This window comes from Schistocerca piceifrons, chromosome 1, assembly GCF_021461385.2.
Source record: "Schistocerca piceifrons isolate TAMUIC-IGC-003096 chromosome 1, iqSchPice1.1, whole genome shotgun sequence".
NCBI classification, from domain to species: Eukaryota; Metazoa; Arthropoda; class Insecta; order Orthoptera; family Acrididae; genus Schistocerca; species Schistocerca piceifrons.
Window position 1 is genome coordinate 34,100,835 of NC_060138.1, and position 23,264 is coordinate 34,124,098.

Here is a 23,264-nt window from a genome sequence, read left to right on the forward strand (position 1 = left end):
TAGATGACACACTACTGTTACAAGACCGATCAGAAATGTAAATAGAGATGTTCCTCAGAATGGAATAAATTATACAAAAATATAATCAGTACGGAAAGAATAGATTGATACTCATCACATGAGGAGGCGCTGAGTCACTAAGAGGCTCAATCAAAAAGACAGCTGAAGTATTGAGCAGTATAACAATATTCCTCTTCGGAAATAGAAAACACACACACACACACATTCACTCGAGCACAACTCTCATAAAAATGGCCACTGTTTCTGGACGCTGGAGCCCGACTTATCATGAGCCAGGCTCCAGTGCCCACCGGCAGTGACCAGGTCTGTGTGAGTTTTTCTTGTGGGAATATCTGTTTGTTTTCTTTTTATGAAGAAGCACTGTCTTAAAGCTCAGTATTTAGCCTGTTTTTTCATTGTGCCTGTCTGCAACTCAATGATTTCTTTATGCGGTGAGCGGCAATACACTCGTCCCACATTGCTGTTATTCCAGTATTTGATTTCACACAATAATATATTTATAATCGAACATGAACACCACGATAAAATAAACTTTCTAGATATAACTCAAATAGCAAAGTATTAGCAGAAAACGATGGCTACGATCCCATGTTAGCCAACAAAATTTGTATTAAGAAGCTACACGTAAATGGAAACAAAATTAAGGACAGCATTACGCTAACAAGAAAACATAACAAAAATAGCTCATTTCACTGCCAAAGCACACTGGCAAAAAATTTCAGATCAAATATAAGTTGCTAAACATGTATATGAGAGAAATGGAGTATGAATTCCGATGTTTCCACATGAATTAGGTTTTCTTGGCTTATCTTGAAGATTGCCGACACTACTCCTTCAAGTCGAAATCGCCACTTCCATCTCGAACTGATTTAGTGTTCCGTCGACAATGTTCCCGGTTATGATAAAATATTGCCTCTTGACGTTCCTTCTTTTCAGTCTTATTTATTTTCATTTACTTACTTACTTTACTCAGAATTATTTAAATGTTTCAGGCTCTGTATGTGGTGTAACGAAGACTCACTAAAGACACTCATAACTGTAGATTTTGCAATGTGCTTGATGGGTGTTTTTTACGAAACAATAGTAGCACTTGTAGTAATTAATAAACATATTACAGGGAAGTCAGTCTTATTCGTTCTGTTAAGAGAACATAAGAACTTATACGGTCAAACAAACAGAACTTACCTACTCCTCATACTCAACAATTTATGAATGATTCGAATTGTCTTAGTTTTCACTATTTGCGGTTTGTAGGGAAGCGATAACTATACTGGACTGCAAGATTATGTTTTGTTTACCTATTTGACATGTCGAAAAATAATGATCATCCCTGTGGTTACTCCATTATTGCCGTAATGGTTTTTGAAAACATGCGTTAAGGAAAACTCATTTGTCATGAATGTGCTATCTCTGAGCTGAGTTTAGTCTGTTAATCATTTCTATGTCGATAATTTAAGATTTGTTCTCTATGTAATGCAAGCAACTTTCTTAGTGTAACTGGGGACATGTTTTCTTTTATCACAGGTACTGATGGTGTCCTGTAGTGCTATCCGATATTGAAATGGCGAATAGAAGGGACTTCTTAAGATCTGTATCACGATACCACGCCATCTGCAGGGTTTTCGGGCTGACGCCGTTCACAGTGGACACTGAGAGGTGTGAGCTACGGAGGACAAAATGGTTCAAATGGCTCTGAGCACTATGGGACTCAACTGCTGTGCTCATCAGTCCCCTAGAACTTAGAACTACTTAAACCTAACTAACCTAAGGACACCACACACATCCATGCCCGAGGCAGGATTCGAACCTGCGACCGTAGCAGCAGCGCGGTTCCGGACTGGAGCGCCTAGAACCGCACGGCCACCACGGTACGGAGGACACGTGCTGGTACACTGTACACAGCGGCTGTTCTCGTCATGAGCCTGATACTAGCAGCGATTATGATAAACTGGATGCAAGCAATGAACGCGATGAAAAATGATTCCATCACCTTTGTGTGGTCTGTGGCCTATGTGATGGCATCCCACGTCAACACGGTGGCGGTGGTCGCCGTAGACCTGTTTCGAAATACCCACAAGTACCTGAGAATACTCACTCTATTGTCTTACCGGGACAGTGGTAAGTCGCAGTGTCGCCATTTCTCCAGCACGGCGGTGAGGATCTGCTGCAAAGTGCTGTACGCAGGCTCTCTCACGCTACGTGTAGTTGCTGTGACGTCAGTATATCTGATGGAAGGGATGAAATGGACGTATACGTTATCATGGTTCTCAAGTGGTATTCTACCTACATCTGTTTGCAGGTATGTGGGGCTCGTTCTTCTTGTGAGGAGTACTCGCGCCAGGTCAACCAGTGTCTGAGAGCTACAGCCCAAGTGAGATGCCAGCGGCGACCACTTGCAGACCGCTACCGCGAGGAGAGTCTACTCCGCACTGTGCCACCTGTCCCAGGAGGTTCTTTCTGCCCACGAGATAGTCTTAATGGTGACTGCACTGTGCAGTATATCTTGGAATGTAGTTGCCGCAGTCTTAACACGTCAGCAGAAACAGCTAGTGGCGATACACATGTTGTTTCTGTCGTGGCAGTCGTCACTGGTGTTAATGGTGACAGTAGCCTCGCAACCGCTTTCCAGGGAGGCGGCGCTGACAGCTCCTGTCCTCTGTCGGCTACTCCTGGGTTGTCCGCAGCTCGTGGTCGTGTGGTGGCGTTCTCGCTTCCCGCGCCCGGGTTCCCGGGTTCGATTCCCGGCGGGGTCAGAGATTTTCTCTGCCTCGTGATGACTGGGTGTTGTGTGATGTCCTTAGATTAGTTACGTTTAAGTAGGTCTAAGTTCTAGGGGACTGATGACCATAGATGTTAAGTCCCATAGCGCTCAAAGTCATTTGAACCATACACCTGGGTTCGACTCTCCGCAGCTCAGAAACGTCAGAGCTGCGCCACTTCTGTCGCCTGGTCCGCAGCCAGAGTCCCACTCATCAACTTTACGGCGTCGTTTCCTTGGATTTGCAGATGTTGATTGCCTCCTTGTCTTTCTTTACAACTTGTACTGTGATTCTGTTAACTTTCTGGGGAGTGTTCTGAAAAAAAGGACAGCCTGCTAAATATTGTTACAGCACTATTGGTGAACAGGGACTCTTCTGCACTTAAATTCTATAAATGTGTTGCTATGATTAAGAGCTATTAAGAGTCTGCAGCATTTTAACAGATGAGACCATTCTTCTTCAAAGTGTTTCCTTGTTTAGCATTATACTAGTATAGCACAGCGAAGGGGTGCGAAGATGGACGTGTTCAACTCTATTGTGCAGTGTATCTAGTTACAGTGTCTAGTTTCGCTCAAAACCAACAGGAAATCTCCCATCGATTGAAACAGGGAACAAAACTGCTGCAGTTTCCACACTGCATTACATTTTCACACAATTGGTAATTATTAATAGCACGAGAGAAATGAATTACTTAAAATTATAAATCGCACGAATTTGTAATTCTTGGAACACACGTGAAGTTATTTCACGTAAAAGAAAAAGAAAAGTGCAGGAACAACAACTGGAATATTTTAGTGGACAGAAGCTGCGTTCCTCAGAAGGAGGCGGAAAGTTGACAAAGAGGTTCAGATGCGACACGGAGCCACAGTTACTAACAACAGGACGCGACAACAGAAGAAGACCAGAAACATTAGCTGACGCGGGTGAACGTTAACGGTGTTTCATCACTTTATGCAGTTGGACGTCAAACATGATTTATTGCAGCTGAAAAAACGTACCGCATCAAAAGTTCCACTAGCCTTAATCTCGGACGTTACCGTAACTGCTACTTGCATTGTTGCATAGCGAAATCGCGGCATTACAGCCTTGAACACCACGACAGTCTCGAGAAACCATCATAAAACGTAATCAAGCATCAATGAAACGGAATCCATATCGCGATCTTAATCACAGTTATTACTTCCCTTGACACAATCAGATATGTCTCAAGCAACCCGAGTGAATCATTTTTCTTTTACACCATATGGACATACATATTTTCTTTCAGCTGGCCAAGTTCTTCAAATAACTCTCACACCAATTCCATCGATAGTAATAGATCTACAAACACAGACACGGTGCAGAACAAGAGTAGAAAACAACATATAGCATGAAAGACAAAATATGCACTGCCTTGGCAGGAAAGACTTTGAACTTTCTACAGTCATCACAGACACGGTCAGTACAAGCCGCTGAGCAGTAAGATGGTAACCTCTCTACACATTATATTCACTTTAATGCTCACAGTGTACCCACTCTGGCTCAAATATCGAACAAACGAAACATCTGTCACATCATATACTCATCTTTACAGACCAGGACACAACAATTGCAAATCATAACTCACTTTTCAGTATACTAGGACAGAATCGTCTCGTCATTTGGAACGCAGTAGAATCATAAAGCCATATCACAAACGTCCGCAAAATATAAATATCCACAACATATCAGGTTGTGCCCACACTTGTCTTGCATACGAATTGCTCTCTATCAAAGACGAATGTTACTCATTCAAGGGAACTATCATCAAGTAAAATATCTAGTAAAGGCTAAACATAACTGGCATAAATCCACCTTTATATCATACACAGTGTGTACTGAACCTCACTAGATAGATAATATCCACTTACAATCACACGTCACAGTTTCAGACTCACAACAAACAAACGAAAATTCCTAAGTAGTATCATCTCATTATATCACACATTATTCTGATAAACCCAATATCACTACATCAAAATATTCATAACAATGATATGATGAAAATGGGCGTTAATCAAATGCAGATCTGACACTCCAACAAGAAACTGCACAGTGCATGCAGAAAATTACATCATTAATGAATAAAACAAAAATAAGAAGGTGTTATGTATCTATGTGAGACATGGTAATCACATCTCTAATTAAATCATCATGTGTAAGAGCACTTCACACTGCCTCACTCGTCCCCATAATCAAGAAAAGCACTATAAATTGTCTCATCAATAGTACTCCTCAAGAACATTAAATTGCTCATCACATGTTCCACTATAATAATAATGGTCATACTGCGCAACAGCAAATCTCTCAAATCCGATGGCACCTGGAATATCCAGAAGGTAATCCATCCAAGTACTAACCAAGCCTGACATTTTTTAACTTTTTTTAATCTGCGAGATCCAATGTGGCAAGCTCATTGGCTATATCACCACTCATACAGAAGAAATTATCTATACAACAGGCTAATGCCTCAGTCATGAAAAAATAATCTATGAAACGTGAAAATATACTGAAAAGAGAACACGTGGAATGGTCTCGATAGAAAAAGAAACTTAACTGGCACATAAGTAAAACACTAGACATTTTACACTAGATACCTTAACATCAGAAAATATGGTAGCTTCACACTATCACAAAGTAAGATTTCGACTTGACACTATATCAATTTTATATGTTCCTGTTTGTTCTAAGACTATTGTTTAGCTTCTGATTGATACTGAGGTCATTAGAGATAGTTATCCAGTAACAGAAAGAAGTATGTGCTACATTTCAGGAAAAAAGATTTCATGTTTTGTTGTTTATATCCTTTGTTGGGGCAGCATTCACAAAACCACTGTAGGTGTGAAGTAACTTCTCTTTAAACTTCAGTTTGCTATCTCATTATTTAATAACACAGGCCAAGGATGGAAAAACCTTTTTTGCTGAAAATACCTTATTCTTATGCTTTTAGGGTGGGAAATCTTAATAATATACTTAAAGAAACTGTTGTTGTTGTTGTTGTTGTTGTTGTCTTCAGTCCTGAGACTGATTTGATGCAGCTCTCCGTGCTACTCTATCCTGTGGAAGCTTCTTCATCTTGCAGTACGTACTGCAGCCTACATCCTTCCAGGCGCTTCAGTCAAGAACCGCGCTGCTCCTACGGTCGCAGGTTCGAATCCTGCCTCGGGCATGGATGTGTGTGATTTCCTTAGGTTAGTTAGGTTTAAGTAGTTCTGAGTCTAGGGGACTGATGACCTTAGATGTTAAGTCCCATAGTGCTTTTAGCCATTTGAACCTGCATCCTTCTGAATCTGCTTAGTTTATTCATCTCTTGGTCTCCCTGTACGATTTTTACCCTCCACGCTGCCCTCCAATACTATATTGATGAACCCTTGATGCCTCAGAACATGTCCTACCAACCGAGTTTTGTCAGGACTGGCTCTCCCAAGGCCGTCCGTAGTTCTACTGGAATGTTGTCTGTTCCTGTGGCCTTGTTTCGTCTTAGGTCTTTCAAGTGCTCTATCAAACTCTTCACGCAGTATCGTATCTCCCATTTCATCTTAATCTACATCCTCTTCCCTTTCTATAACATTGCCCTCAGGTACATCACCCTGCTATAGACCCTCTATATACTCCTTTCACCTTTCTGCCTTCCCTTCTTTGCTTAGAACTGGGTTTCCGTTTGAGCTCTTGATATTCATACAAGTGGTTCTCTTCTCTCCAAAGGTCTCTTTAATTTTCCTGTAGGTAGTATCTATCTTACCCCTAGTGAGACAAGCCTCTACATCCTTACATTTGTCCTCTAGCCATCCCTGCTTAGCCATTTTGCACTTCCTGTCGATATCATTTTTGAGACGTCTGTATTCCTTTTTGCCTGCTTCATTTACTGCATTTTTGTATTTTCTCCTTTCATCAATTAAATTCAATATTTCTTCTGTCATCCAAGGATTTCTACTAGCCCTCGTCTTTTTACCTACTTGATCCTCTGCTGCCTTCACTACTTCATCCCTCAAAGCTACCCATTCTTCTTTTACTGTATTTCTTTCCCCCATTCTTGTCAATTGTTCCCTTATGCTCTCCCTGAAACTTTGTACAACCTGTGGTTTAGTCAGTTTATCCAGGTCCCATCTCCTTAGATTCCCACCTTTTTTCAGTTTCTTCAGTTTTAATCTACAGTTCATAACCAATAGATTGTGGTCACAGTCCACATCTGCCCCCTGGAAATGCCTTACAATTTAAAACCTGGTTCGTAAATCTCTGTCTTACTATTATATAATCTATCTGAAACCAGTCAGTTGTATACATTGAAGAAGGCTGGAGATACTGACAAAAAAACTGTATCCCCTACCATTTCTTCATCCTTTACAGTTAAATTTATAAAGCAAAGCGATTTTTTAAAGAATTTGACAGCTTTTATACAGTTAAAATAATTTAAAAATGAGGTGTAATGTATGTAGATGACGTTGATAACACTGCCGAAAAACATTTTCTAGGAAAAAAAGGCCGATTCTATTTTTATATTAACAGATGGTGTTTTGTTTGCTGTCAACCTAACCTCACTTTACTGTTTCCTGTATATGTGCTCAGTGCAATATGTAATTGCGCTTGTACAAGCTCTGCTGACAGTTGTTGTTATATTCATGGTGAATTTTGATTAAAAAACACAGAAGAAACATTACAGACTTTGTGAGAAAGGTTTATCTATCATTCTTTGGATATAAACTTGGGGATGAAGAGAAATCTTGGGTGCTGTACAAGGTATGTTATCTGTGTGTTGAAGATCGGGGAAAATGGCACAAAAAGGAGAAAAAAGCCTTTATATTTGCTGTTCCCATGATGTGGAGGGAGCAAAGAAATGATTCCGATGATTGCTACTTTTGCAGTGTTGATATTACTGGTCATAATTCGAAAAATAAGAAGGTATTAAGCTATCCTAACCTTCTGTATGCCATCCAACAAGTAGGGCATGGTGCAGATTTGCCAGTTCCTGAACCACCATATGATTTAAATTTTATTCCAACAGAAGTATTTTCTGATGAACAATCTGATTTAGATGAAACAGGTGATGATGAATTCCATTGTAATACAGAAAATCTACAGCCCAAATTGTTCACTCAGACCGAGCTTAACAATTTGGTTAGGGATCTGTGCTTAATGAAAGAAAAAGCTGTATTGCTTGGCTCTTGATTAAAAGAAAAGAACTTATTGGCAGTTGGAACCAGCATATACATGTATATATAGAGAGAGCAGCAATTTTCCAATTTTTTTTAACAACAATGTGAATTAGAGTACTGCTCAGACATTCCCGGTTTAATGAATGAGTTTGGTATTGAATACAAAAATGAGGACTGAAGGCTGTATTCATCTCAAACTACTTTAAAGTCTATTTTATTACACATTGGTAACATGTATGCATCTGTACCTGTTGGAGATTCTATACATATGAAAGAAAGCTATGAAAACCTAGAAATAGTGCTAAATAATACAGGATATTCTGCTCATGGTTGGATGATAACAGGCGATCTAAAAGTAATACGCATGTTCCTTGGTCAGCAAGGTAGCTTTACCAAATTTCCCCATTTACCATGTAACTTCGAATTTTTGTACTATATAATAAAAAGTATATTGCTCGAAAACTATAGGTAATACAAAAAAACTAAGGCTATATTTGGATTCAGCTCATAAAAATTTATCAAGAGCAGCTATCAAAGTAAAAAGCAGTTTTTCAAAAAAAGTTTTCGCTGGCCTTGTAATAGTTTCCCTTCAACAAGGCCCATGACAGGCTCTGTGCCAAGTTCATCACGTTCTTCCACCACCATAATGACCCCTAACTCCTATTGTACACTTAATTTAAATAATTCTAACATAGATTCATCTCTCAATCTTCGTTTTACATGTACTGTGTGGTCAGCAGGTTCATCCACCAGCTCCACCTAACACGCTGTGAGCTCAGCCACAAACACTGGCTTGCACTGGGCTATCCGAGCTCTGCTTACCACTGACAGGCAGCTGGGCTACAGCAGTAGCCAGTTCATCAGCCTTGTATCTTTCATGAAATACTATTTTCTCTCATCTGACCACTCAATATAGCTACAAGTTCCTCCTGCACTAAAGCAAACGAACACAAGTAGAAAGCATAAAATATCGCAGTACACATTTATTACTTCAGTTCTATTTCCCAAAACCATGGTTTCATGAAATCAACCGATCCTATTAATACGTCAGGATTCATAAATAATGATTTATCTACACACAAATAATGGCACCAGAAAAGAACAGGACAGTAGTTTAGTTTAGCAATAAGCAATGGAACTGCACTTGGCCACATGTTAATGTAACATTCTTCTTAGTGTGTACTCAATTAACATCGTGAGAACAGGAGTGCATATACGTGTGTATCAGTTATTGTGTCAGTAATTAACAAGCAGTATAGAAAAAAATAGAGAAACACTGTCATGAGAAATTGTGTATCGTTAGAATTAAAATGCACGACTAAAACAGTTATTCACTTGAGTATATTGCAGAATAAATAAATTACTGTTCATTAACCGAGACCAACTTAAAATGAAGTTTAAAGATCGAATGAAAAAAGAAAGTACCGTCACAGCAACGGCACATTGTAAAATATGCATTGCATTGAATAAAAGGGGCACATGCTGTGTGATCTTTTCGCAGAAATTGTTGTTCTTGTAGGTACAGAACCCCTATATTTCCGAATATTATTACACATGTTTAGTGGATTAAAGTAGTTGTTTAGAAGTAGACGGACACGTACGCTGGAGTTTGCAATCTTCGGAATATTTGTTCGAATTCGTCGTACGAAGCAAAATAAGTGAATAACAATGTTAATGGTCAGTTCAGCGAACTTGTAACACGGAGTGTAATCCACGTAAATAAATCGGCAACCGCAGAGACAAAGAAGAAAAAAATTAAAACCCTATGTATGAAAGAAGAAGTAATCGTGTTACTAATAATCAGTTCAAAAGTATTCAAGTAATTTAATTATATTACAATAGTTCCCTCAGAGCAGGACTATAATAAGTTGTAGAAACTTTCTTTGTGTTATTGTATGGTTTTGACTCACACTGGAAATATTGAATGGAAGACAAAAATAACAGGTGGTGTATAATTAAAATCCAGCTACCTACAGACGCCCACTGTGAACTGTAATTATCGTATGGCAGCGAAACGTCATAGATACGAGGGTTGGAACATTCGTAGTGGCAAGTATTTGTTTACAGCTCGTACAAAATAGATGCGTGTTTCAAAGTTTTACTCACCTTCAAAATGGTCACCAGCTTTGTATATAACCCGTTGACAGCGATGTGGAAGTCGTAGGATACTCTTAGCAGTGCCAGTTATGTTGACAGTTCGAGCAGCGCGGTCTGTTGCCCGACGAATTTGTAGCAGTTCTGAAGCGAATGCCTTGAAGTGTTTCCTTCAGTTCAGAAATCGAGTTGAACTTACGAGGGCTTAAGTCAGGGGAGTGCAGTAGGTGGTATAGCACTTAGCAGCACCATTAGTCAAACAAATCAGTACCAGCTTTCACTGTATGTGCTTTAGCATTGTCGTGCAAAATGATGTCAAGTCCTGTAGAAAGTGTTATCACTTTGTCTCTATGCTGTTCATTTTTGGAACACAACCTACGACCAGTTTAGTGGATGTGGTAAAAGAAATATATGATCAATTATGTTTTCAAATAATAACTAAACTGACATCTAAAATACGTAATAAAATGTTGGAGAGATTTCTACCAATTTTTCTGCTGACATATGAACTAAATGTGATCAATTGTCCACTAAATTATCGGCGAAATTTCTAAAAAGGATGAAGAGTCTTGTAATGATATTTCTACACAAATAGTGGATTTATCGGCTGGCGTATCAGAATTAAGATTAAAGTGTAATACCCCGATAACCGATGTTACAAATTTATCGCTGCAACGACGATATGTTGTTCTGACAAAATGAAATGAATGCTGAAGAAACTACACTGAAAGATGTAATCAGTGATTGTCTGATAAATGAAACGATTGTCTGAAGAGATCAAACGTAATGGTAAGACTGTGCGTAAATTAAATCTTAAAGTGGAAAAATTTACTAGTGAACAACAGGATAATGATAAACTGCAATTACAATCACAGCTACTCAGCTATGATAAAGGTAATTCTGAGTGGCATCCAAACAAAGATAAGTTTGTAAATGGACGTTTAGATTCTGAACTGTCACACGTAGTTCGGCAGTGAATGAGCGATTGCCAAAAGGAGGCAGTCCAGCCAAGGTCCTTAACTGAGAAAGTAAACAATTAAAGGTCTTAGCGGATAGAGACTTCCCACAGTGGCGAGAGAATTACAGGTCACAAGTCCAAGAAATGCAACAGGAATTACCCAACGTCAAGCAATGTGCAAATAGTTTGTCGCATATTAGAACTAGAGCAGACGGCAGCTCTAGCCTTGTGCCTTGTGGGCATGAGCTAAATCATAGTGGTATGTCTCCTATCGATGTGTTGTATGGTATGCGGATAACGCCATAATTATCGTCTGTCCTACTGGATGAAGGCTTAATCAAACATAGGCAGTTTCAAACATTCATTCCTGAGAAAAAGTGTTTATGCTGTTGTATAGATTAAGGATTTTCAATGTGTACTGCCCAGGTCATTTACGGACAAACAGAACATACATTACCTTACAGGTTTCATACTGGAGGAAGACATCCCTTGGGCCACAACAACACCTGACAATTGGCAAGATTATGCTCAGTTTGAGCAGGCATTTCTAGCAAAATATTTGTCTGTTTCTGTGCAAGAGAGACTTACGAATGTCTTTAGCACAGAGCCCTTTAACAGCAAACAGGGCAGACTCCATAAATATTCCGAAAATTATATAAACAAGACCAAGTACTGGGACGACTTTTATGGATTTCCTTGGCCTGACACAAGAAGAGTCAAGAGCGGACAGCCACCGGAACGATGGTGCGGCTCAAGCTTCGCCATCGTAGACACAGTTGCGTCACCACAGACAACACAGTACATTGAGTGGCACAGTCGGGGCCGTCTCATATGCAAAATTCGCTGTAAACAGATACAGGCCCGCCAAGGAATAGTAAAAGAAAACGATGTGACACTCGATGCTCTGTGGCTTATTATGGGTATGGAACTGGGGACTGGCTGAATTATCATAATAACCTTGACAACAATGAAAACAACCCTAGGTGTATTTCCGCTACAGGAATTGATGAGCAACACTAAATACTCGATAAATATGATAGACATGAGATGTAGGAGTCAACGGTGGAACATATATTTACCGTAAAAGGAGACTGGCGGAATAGACATCTGACTGTAAACATAATTGTAGTGCAAATGAACCACATTTCTCAGACACTGGGTCAACATCCTAGACACGGTTACATTAAGCCTTCAAATGCAGACCATGGGTTGGTTCTGGAGGCATCGTAGGAAATACACTTAACCTGCTACATTATGACGACGATAATGATATCAGGGAAGAATTAGTAATCAGTCACTTTAAAAGTCATGTGCAAAGCAAAGAAATTGTACAGGTTACTGCACATGCGCTAGTAGGAAATATTGCAGCTGATACAGGGACAATGGTAAATATTAGCTCCATCAGTTTGAGTAATAACCCTCTCAAGAACTATCGACTTCTGGATGCTATTGGGGTTAAGTCACAGTATTTCAGCATCTAGGCACTACTAGAAGTAACGTTAGGAAATTGAGTAATATTATGCCTGTTCTTAATCACATATGGACTAATAGTCAAGTTTATTTCGGTCCCAGACGTTTTACATGCGAAGAACGCGGTAATAACCTTCTCCATGGGTAAATGCCATTTGAACGTCGACAACCTAAGAATCCAACAGATCTTGAAAAAGGCAAAAGTAAACCCTCGTAAGTACTGCCATGGGATAAAAGTTGAATTAATTTAACCCAAAAGAGCACCACGTCTTCACATAGTGGTCAAGTTGATGATACAGGGAGTCAATAAAGTAATTCACTCTATCACTGTTGCCTCACGCATTGAGTTAGTAAGCTTAGTGCTGAAACATGTACACATATTTAGTGAGTGACCTGGTTTCAAAACCACTTACCGATATCGCATCAGTGTCCATTCGGAAGAGATTTGTTGCTACAGTACATATTCCATTCCATTGTCAAAGAAATAAGCAACTAGTAATGGAATGAAACACATGCTGTGTGGTACATAACGGAGCCACCAATTGTACCACAGAGTCCGTTGTTAGAGTTGCGAAACCTGAGGGCAATGTTCGTTTGTTTTAGGATGTGAGGCCAATTAACGAAACTATCTTTCCTGTACAAAATCATAGATACTGCAAGAGGAATTACACAATTTTTTGGAATTACATTCGTCACTAGTACTGGTTTCCGAAGTTCCTACAAGGAGATAAGACCAACCTAAGAATACAGGAAACACACGGCCATTATTTACGTTGGTAGAAGCTATCAGTTGTGTGTGCTGCCACTTGGCTTACACGTAAGCGCAGAAGTAATCGTAACTGCACTGCGCACAATATTGGATCCTGAACTACTTGACCATACACAGACGGGAGAAGGAGATACACAGTCACCCGAAAAGACACAACACAAGTTTTCAAAGGCAGAAGTAACAGCTAAGTTACAAATATCAGAATTTGTCAGCGAAAAGATTAAATTTCTTGGTGATGTTATTACCTCAACTGGAATTACACCTGACTGTGATAAAAATCAATGCCACCAACAATTTTCCGTATCCAAGTATTAAGATGCAACTTGAAACACCCTTGGCTTTATTCTAGTATTTCAGTAGATTTGTATGTGATAAGCTTTTGAATAGTTCAAACTTACTAGCTCTTTCAAACAAAAATGCGCTATGGATATAGACGACTGATTGTGTGATCCACTAAGAAGAGTTAAAAGAAGCCTTAGCAAATTACTATATTCTGCATAAATCAGATTTCTGTCTAGTTACTGACATACGAAGTCACATGTGATCCCCACTCTACAGAGAGAGGTGCTTTGGAATCCACTGTTTTGGTGGATGGTGGAGCTCCACCTCACACTGGTCATGAGGTCAATCGCTTGCACAGCAACACATCTGGAGCAAACAAAATCATTGGCTGATCGTTCCAAATTGTGTGACCTCAAGATAATCAGGTTTGTACACTTGTGATTTCTGACTATGTGGCTACTTGAAGGACAGAGTTAATCAATGGGACACAAACACATGTTGGAGGCTGAAGATGAGCATAGAGACGGAGGTAGTCGAATGCCGCATGAGAAGTTTCGGCACCAGTAGAGCTATAACTAGCGCTTCGTAATAAACCGTGACAGGCACGTTTATTAGAAGGTGACCAGTTTCGATCATCACACGACCATTTTCAGACCCACAGCCATATTGATGGACGATTCCTGTGTGTGGAGCAAGACCCGCTGAATGACGACAATCAGCAATTGCCTATCGTCAGTCAGTGCTTCCTTCTCCACAAGGAGATTGTCCATCAATATGGCTGTAGGTATGAAGACGATCACGTGATGATCTAGACTGGTCAACTTCTAATAAACGTGCCTTGCGATCTAGACTGTTATGATTTATTCCAACGATTATATTTTGTTCGCTGATTTCACCGGTGATGTTTTCAAAACTTTTATCTCTAGTACAATCCTGCCTATCGTGGATGAATTTGGCTGTCGAACTGGGCTACATTCTTAATCTGGGACATAACCACTGTTTGCTATTAACAAATGTTAGCGACTCATCTAGAAATAAAAATATGTTACTTTAAATGGTTTACTTGTTATTTCTCTTCCTCATGATCGTACGAGCAAGGAAGATTGGTGTTTAATGACCGGTCGATAATGGAGTCATCGGAGATGTGGCGCGAGGTCGTACTAGGACAGGACAGGGGAACAAAACCGGCCACGGCCTTTCAGAAGTAACATCGCAGCGTGTGTCTTAAGTAATTTAGGAAAGTCACAGAGATGCTCAGACGAAGATTTTCACCTTCGTCCTCCCGACTCCGAATCCAGTGCGCTAACCGCTGTGCAGCCTCGCTCACTTACACTGATGGACCATCAAAACAGGCTGACCAGATTTCCAAAATCAATATATTGGACACAGCTTAAAAGCTGAAATGAATGGACATTTTGCGTATATTAGATTTTTGTCAAACTACTTGGTTTACGGAACAACTACACAGATCATCGAACAAAATACCTTGCATTACTAATCGAGTAAATACTTTACTGTTTTATTGTTGCGACATGCAAACACAGTATATCACTTTAATATAACTAAGTCCTTGACTAGGGTAGAAAATTGACTACATAGGATACTTATTTTGTCCTCGCAATGGGTCTGGAAGATCTTCAGTAGATAGTTTCTGAAAATGTTTCTTTCTTATATTTTGCAGAAGAATGTATGTCATTATGAAAGTAGCTAGGATGATTGCAGGTACTAGTAGATGGGAACAATGGCAGGAGGGTGTCCGCAATGAGGAAATCAAAGAAAAACTGGGAATGAACTCTATAGATGTAGCAGTCAGGGCGAACAGGCTTAGATGGTGGGGTCATGTTACACGCATGGGAGAAGCAAGGTTACCCAAGAGACTCATGGGTTCAGCAGTAGAGGGTAGGAGGAGTCGGGACAGACCAAGGAGAAGGTACCTGGATTCAGTTAAGAATGATTTTGAAGTAATAGGTTTAACATCAGAAGAGGCACCAATGTTAGCACTGAATAGGGGATCACGGAGGAATTTTATAAGGGGGTTATGCTCCAAACTGAACGCTGAAAGGCATAATTAGTCTTAAGCAATGATGCTAATGATGATGATGATGTATGTCATTCAGGAATTTTATACATTTTCAAGCAGAATTTTATAAAAATCAGCACATGAATAATCCTGAAAATGTATCTTACTTCTGTGATGTTTAAAGCTTTCCCAGCGTACTGATTATTCCATAAAAACACGGAAGAACTGCCGGATATCAGTAACGTCCTACCACGATATTTCGGCGCAAAGTCTTCTGGCCATCTTCAGGTGAGTACCACTGTAATAGTACTGGCGAATACGCGCTGAGCTCCGCTATTTAAAGCCGTGCAGAGTGATGAAGACCTACAAACGACGGAATAAGGAAGAGGCAGAGGCTTTCAGGTCGGTTGCTTATCTGCCATTAATTGCGAATATTTCTTCACAGATAGGCAGAATATTGCGAAAGTATCAAGTGAGATTTATCTTCGCCCTGCTTCCAAAATTTCATCACTGGTGGGATCCGTTAATGACGACCAGGGTCTGCGTAAATCAGGTGTTTACAAAATTCCGTGTGAATGCGGCAAACCACACGAACTGTGCAGGAACGCATTGTGGAACACCAACGGCATACTCGCCTTCTCTAAACCACCAAGTCTGCAATCGCCGAACATTGTACTTCCACAGACTATTCCACGAATTACAATGACACAAAAGTTTTGGCTTATACATCAAACTTTTGGAGCTCGATTATCAGTGAATCTGTGGAAATAAGATTGTCTGACAACGAGACTCTCATCAATCGAGATAGCGGTTATCAGCTAAACTCCGCCTGGAATCCTGTTATAGAAATACTTCGCAGTCGACGTAGTTATCTGCATAAATATGAAAATCGACCTGATATCGACACGCCAAGCTTTCACCGTGGAGGGCGCGAGGCGCACCGCACGGAGTTGTTATTAACGCGCACGCTGAGCAGCGCATGCGCGATGTCACCTCAGTATGGCTTTAAATAGCGGAGCTCAGCGCGTACTCGGCAGTACTACTACAGTGGTACTCACCTGAAGATGACCAGAAGACTCTGTGCCGAAGTATCGTGGCAGGACGTTACTGATATCCGGCAGCTCTCCCGTGTTTTTATGGAACTGTCTTACTTATAGTTATTTTCTTGTCAGTTTCCACACTAAACCTCTTCTTTTGTCCGGTTCGTCAAGTGTTTGCGATCGAGAACACCATTTATGTAGTAGCGTTAGTGCCAGGTAGGGCTAGCAGAAATTCAGTAACGAGCTGGAAACTCCTGTTGAGATGCAAGGAAGTTGAAGATGAGAGACCTCCTCCAGTTTATTTTAATCAAGGAGTTCATTTTCTTCGTCCCTTGGGTATGACCACATTTGTTCTCCATTTGGTTATGCTGCTCATTTCGTAATAACACAGTATTTCAAAATGTACGGGACGGTTAATGAAAAACGGGACAACATGCGTCCCATATGTATTTTGTGGCGCCAAAGGGACTCTCAAGCTAAACAGGGGACGATCCCGTAAAATACGGGACGTGTGGTCACCGTACATTAAAAGCAGTGCTGTACTGGAGGGCGATGAAACAGTGCGGCGCAGTAAGTGACCGGTCTGACGTCACACCTTTTACCAGCCGTCGAAGAAGGATGGACTGCACGGTCCAGACCTGCCCTCTTCATGGCGGCCGGACTGTGGGTCGCTGATATATCATAGAGATCGCTGTCTAGAGCATGCTGATGACAAAGATCGCTACCGAATTTTGTGGATTGTGGCTAACTGTAAATCAAGTAGTGTGCAAAAAGTCACTCGGTAATTCAGTGATGGACAACACAAACCGGATTCTTTCAGGCGCCTTCCGGAACCACATCATACTTTTGGAGGAAGGAAGCCGCAGCGAACAACGTGTAAATCTGCTTCCTGTGCTTAGTGGACCGTCATAAGCGCAGGAACATCGCTGCCGTGTTGGTATGTGGTCACCTGGAGCGATAAGTATGCCTCGCTGCAGGACCACATCTCGTATTCAACCGAGACGCCAAGTAGGAGAGATTTATTAGCTTCATTATGAACCACCACAGACTGTGTGTGCACGAGGTGAGGGGTTGAAATAAACTTGTTGTTTAACTTCTAAACTCAGCCAACCACACGCTTCAAGTTTGCAAATTGCCATTGACGTACCGTCTGTAATCAACAAGGCTTCTTGATGTCTTCTTTATCTCATAAACGATGCCATTTGTAGTTTCTACTGCAATTATGTTTACGCGGTGACCACGACCTAGGCGAAGACACGGCGCAATATTTGTTTGTCATACATTATGTTAGGAAAGACAGTGTCCAACTGTAAAATAATACACTGGTATAAAAGCCTTTGAGTAAATGTGCGTACGAGACTCACTACATGAATATAGATAAAGTATATGATGGAATGACATATAGAATTCTGGTACATCACACTAATGGTTGTTGTTTTCTGTTTCATCGTGGAGCTGGAATCAATAAGCGGCTCCACATTCATTCTTAATATGGTGGAAGGCTAATAAATGACAGTCGCCTATAATCATATAATCTTCCTGTTCCTTCACAGTTTAATTTTTTATATATTTACGATGTACCATCTTTTGTCGTTCGTTCACAAAACGCAAAGTCAACTGCCCCAGAATTTCTGTGGCAATTTTAGCGATCACAGCGGCCGAATAGCGTTTCTTAAGGACTCAGAACAGGATCTGCGAACTCTCGGTAGAAATGTTAGTGCTTGCTGGGCCAAATGATGTACAAAGCTAATCAATGACTGTGTGGCACGAAATTCTGAATGGGAGAAATGAAACTACGTATCGCTGCGCCTCGAAAAAGTTTTGTGTGGGAAACATAGTTTTTTTTTTTTTTTTTTTTTTTTTTTAAATTTCACCCAGCCGTAGTCAGTTAGTAGCGATGAGCACAGCCAGTGTGCTAAAGAAGTAAGCTACAGGGCAGTATTGTTGACACTGCGAACGGATGAGCTTTGCGGCACGTGTCACGGCTGAGGCACACGGGACCGCTAACACTGCAGCACAGTGTGGCCCAGAGTGTGGTGAGCAGCCCGGCTGTGCTTCATTCCCCAACCCCCCTTCCCCAACTTATTTCCCAAGAAATCGTAGGAAAGTATTAAATCAAGGCATCCTGTTAATGGAAACTTAGAAAGACTGTCCTCGTCACCTCTTCCCTCCCCTCCGTATCTTCAACCATTCAGAGCAAAGTACTCTTTATGTCGATCACTATATTAAAAGTCTATGGTGATGGAAACAGACAAGTGCGTATTTTACTCCCCCTCATTTCTCTCGTCTTTCCAGTTCGTCACAGTGTAGTATGAGAACATAGCCTATTTGCATGAATGGGAAATTAAAACTATCTCCCCATCCTCTCCCCGAATCCTCCCAAGTCCATATTTCTAATGAATCATAACACAGGATTAAAAGTCCGTTATGACGGGAAGAGATCAATTGCGTGGTTTATACCGCATGACCCTCCTCTCTATCAATAAATAACCATACTATAAAGACGGTGGCAAATTACGTTATTTCTGATGCATTCATCAAGTAAAAAGTAAAGCCTCTTCCTCTCCTAATCTCCACTCAATTGTAATGACGGAAGCACATCGATTGTGTGCCTGAAACCCCCCTCCCGCGAATACCATTCATGTTTCTAACTCATCAGTGTAGTGTTTAAATGCTGTACCAGAGATGTAGTAAAATCCTTGGAACCTACACTTGAACGTGAAAAATATTCATTGTTTACTACGAAGTCAAAGATGTGCATTATTTCCAGCATAAAAATTGTGTCAAATTACACAACTAACGTACAGAATGATTGTGTATTTTATAATATACCTCCTTGTGTTTTTCTACCAATCCCAGGGAAGTAATAAAATTCCAAAATGATTGAAATTGATGAGTTTTATGTTTTATGCCCCACACAACGTTCAGTAAATGCTAAACGGTAGACATTAAGCATATTATGGCAAACAGTAAATGTTACACAGCACAAACTGTGCAATAAATACTAAGTGGTAAACGTCAAACAGTGAACACTGAATGCTAATGGTACATACTAAATGCTAGACGGTAAATACTAAACCCTTAACTCTGACTGCTAAATGGTAGACACTAAATTGTAAATGCTGTATGGTAAACAGTAAACCTGGAACACCTAACGGTAAACACACAACGCTTAATTGTAAACACTAAACGGTAAACGCCCAACAGTAAATCCTAAATGATGGACAATAAATGGTGAACTTTAAATGGTGAACATTAAATGCTTAGTGGTAAATGTTAAACACTGTTGAAATATCCGAGTGTAAGTACAGACCTCTACGAAATTTATCATGCGTAATAATTGTGTTTAAATTATTTCTATGAAGTCAGTGCTGTATGTGTACATTAACACACCTCTGGAATAATATTACAAAGTGACTCGAAGATCAAAGTTATGCATATTTATATACACACATATATCTGCATCTCTTATATAAAAAATGCTATACTCTTGTGTTGCCACTATTGGAAAGTAATAATTTCATGTCTTTCTCCGACTGGCTCTCTCCTCATCTCTCTGTCTCTCTCTCTCTCTCTCTCTCTCTCTCTCTCTCTCTCTCTCTCTCTCTCTCTCTCTCTCCCTCTCTCTCTGTCACACACACACACACACAAAGTGAGAGACAGAGAAACAGAGAGAGAGAGAGAGAGAGAGACAGAGATAGGAACAATACTGTATCATAATTACTTTATTATTTAATAACAGATTACTGAGGACGAAAGGGAAAGACAAACAATATACTGATGAGCTAAGAATTTTTTTAGATAAAAATTTTCTCAGCGAACTGTTACAATCTATAATGTTGAAATATAGGAATTTCATGCACATTATTAATCGTTTTCCACACTTTTTTCGTATTGTCTATGGTAAGCAGCAATTTCTTTCGGTCTGAGATCGTATTTGAATTAACTCGAGTAGGCATCCAGAATTTCACTGCTGGATCTACGTTAACGAAATGGAAACAGTACTGAATAGTATTTTGCGTGCAATCTGCACACATTACAAATAACATATTTTAAATATCGGTATCTGCTAGCTACTTGTACTGGAACTGAAACTTTACTGTCGTTTGTAACATCGTAGTCTTCTATAACAGCGCCGTACTTGGAATCAGTAAACCACTGCCCCTGAAGCGACTGTCTTATGTGCTCAGTGACTACTATAAGGGCTTTTAACTCACCAATGACCTTTTCTGTGAGACAGCCTCGTGAATATAGCAAGGAGTCACGTCAGTCTTATCAGAGATCTAATATTAACATGTCTTATAGAGAGTAGTACTTTGTGAATAGAAACTGATATTTTCTGACAAAAAATTACCTAATAAAATTTTCTAAATCGACTGTGCCTGTGTTTTTGTCTCTTCTACGATATATTATGCACAGTCTACCAATGTTGAGAAAGTATAGTTTAGTGAGACTGATGATCGAAAATTTTGATGGCAGATACACCTTGCAATCCTTAAGATGAACCAGCACCGTTGCTCCAAATTTGTGGGGAACATGTTCTGTGCTCACTATTGGATGGCCCCGCCCTTTCTCCAATGCCGATAGGGCATACCGCACTCCTCAGACACTTCCTGTTTTGTAATGTGTTACCCCTGTTTTCATGTATTACGATAAGTAGTCGATTAGCAAAGCGTATAAATACTTATTAGTAGCAGGAAGGTTCAGCATCAGATGAAAACTTCCTAACGAATTTTTCCCGCATCTATCTTACGCTCTCCTCCTGAATCAGCATGAAAAATATGTGATTAAGAGGCATTAATCAGTCAGTTAATCACGATATCAAATAACGTTGCCATAGCTTCCGAACTGTTTGTGTTAGGACGTTAAAACTGCACGGTTGGCAGCGAGGCATGATTGGAATTAGTATGCGCTGTATGGTTTGGGTTAGTGACAAAGCACGCTTTCATTTCGATGGGTTCGTCAATAAGCAAAAGTTGGCGCATTTGAGGAACTGAGAATCCGCATTTCGCGATCGAGAAATCTCGTCACGCTCAACGGGTGGCTGTGTGGTGTGCAATTTCCTGTCACGGAGTAGTCAGTGCGATATTCCTTGATCGTGCGGTAACTGCCGAAAGCTACGTGAAGGTTTTGGAAGATGATTTCATCCCCACTACATAAAGTGACCATGATTTCGACGAGATGTGTTTCACGCAAGAGGGAACTCGACCCCACCGAAGTAGGAGAGCGTCTGATGTCCTGGAGGAGCACCTAGGGGACCGCGCTCTGCCTCTGGGGTACCCAGAGGCCACTGCGATGGGCCTCGATTGGCCGCCATATCCTTCGGATTTCTGCACATGCGACTCCTTTTTGCGGTGCTGTATTAAAGACAAGGTGTATAGCAACAACCCTAAAACCATTGCTGAGTTGAAAACAGCCTTTGCGGAGGTCGTCGATAGCATCGATGTTCCGGCACTTCAGTGGGTCATGAAGGATCTCGCTATATGTCTATGACACATCATCGCGAATGATGGTAGGCATATCGAATGTCATAATCTGCTGGTATATTCAAATACCTGTAGTGACGTTTACATGTTGAATAAAGTGTGTATCTGCCGTAGCTTGTAGCTAATTTACGTTTCTTTCATGCAGTTTGATAATTGTCTCCCTGTACCATTCCCGGAGACGGAGTCTCTCTCTCTCTCTCTCTCTCTCTCTCTCTCTCTCTCTCTCTCTCTCTCTCTCTCTGTGTGTGTGTGTGTGTGTGTGTGTGTGTGTGTGTGTTGGAAGGGAAACCTAGTTAAGCAGACGGATTTTGATGGTCCAAAACAAAACCTATTGTTAACAAAGGTATTGCTGCAAAGCATATTTTTAAAGAGTACGCCATAAAAATTGAAGTGGCAATGCACGTGTCATAGGTTCGATGGTAATGTGATCCTACTCAGCATTCACTGCAGCCATGTGGCTGATAATCCTGCGGCGTAATCTCTTGCAATGACTGTAACCTCTTCTTGCTCACATATCTTGCCCTGTACGATGTAAACGTAATCCTGACTCAATTATTTGATTAACATTTTCAGTTCATCTGAAGAAGCAAATATGACCTCCCACACATTATCCAATCTAAATCCACACCTGTAATCTGTCTGTGAACCACTTTCAAATGCATGGCAGAGAATACGTCCTATTGCAACATTTATTATTGTTCATTCCCATTTCATTCACATACGGAATGTGTTAATAATTATTCTTTAAATAACTCATAATGCCTATTGGAGAGGTATGTGGATATGTAGGTATCATTTAGTTTTTTATTATTTTTAAAATTAAATATCGAGTGTTTTTAGCGAGTTATAATTTTTTCGTTATTTAATGGTTGTGCTCTTTTTACAGATGTGGTAATAACCTCTTTTTTCTATCCAGCCCAGTTTAAGTGGTATTTTTATCAGCAATTATTCTTTCATTTGCTTTGCCATTGATTCTATAATCTGTGTTGAAAAACTTTATCTGAAAGTATTTTTTCGGTGTCTGTAAAATCCACTGCCTTTAATATTTCTTTTCTACTTGCAAATGTTGGAAAGGTTCCTATTTGAGCATCATAATGCTTTGGTAGAGTAGGTAAAAGCCATTCTAACCTTTTGTTATCCGTGGCAGTAATGTGATCAGATAACTGTTTAATTTTGTTCTGCATTATTCGTGGG

General features: G+C 40.3%; 1 protein-coding gene across 1 annotated transcript in view; it reads left to right on the plus strand.

The window, feature by feature from the left end:
* The first annotated feature begins 1,937 nt into the window (after positions 1–1,937).
* The window catches only part of LOC124770973 (spore wall protein 2-like), a 137,445-nt gene continuing 116,118 nt past the window's right edge, over positions 1,938–23,264 (plus strand). Inside the window, exons 1-2 of the mRNA XM_047249325.1 lie at positions 1,938–2,174; positions 2,321–2,517. Coding sequence (XP_047105281.1) covers positions 1,938–2,174; positions 2,321–2,517 — 434 coding nt within the window. The remainder of the gene's footprint in view (positions 2,175–2,320; positions 2,518–23,264) is intronic.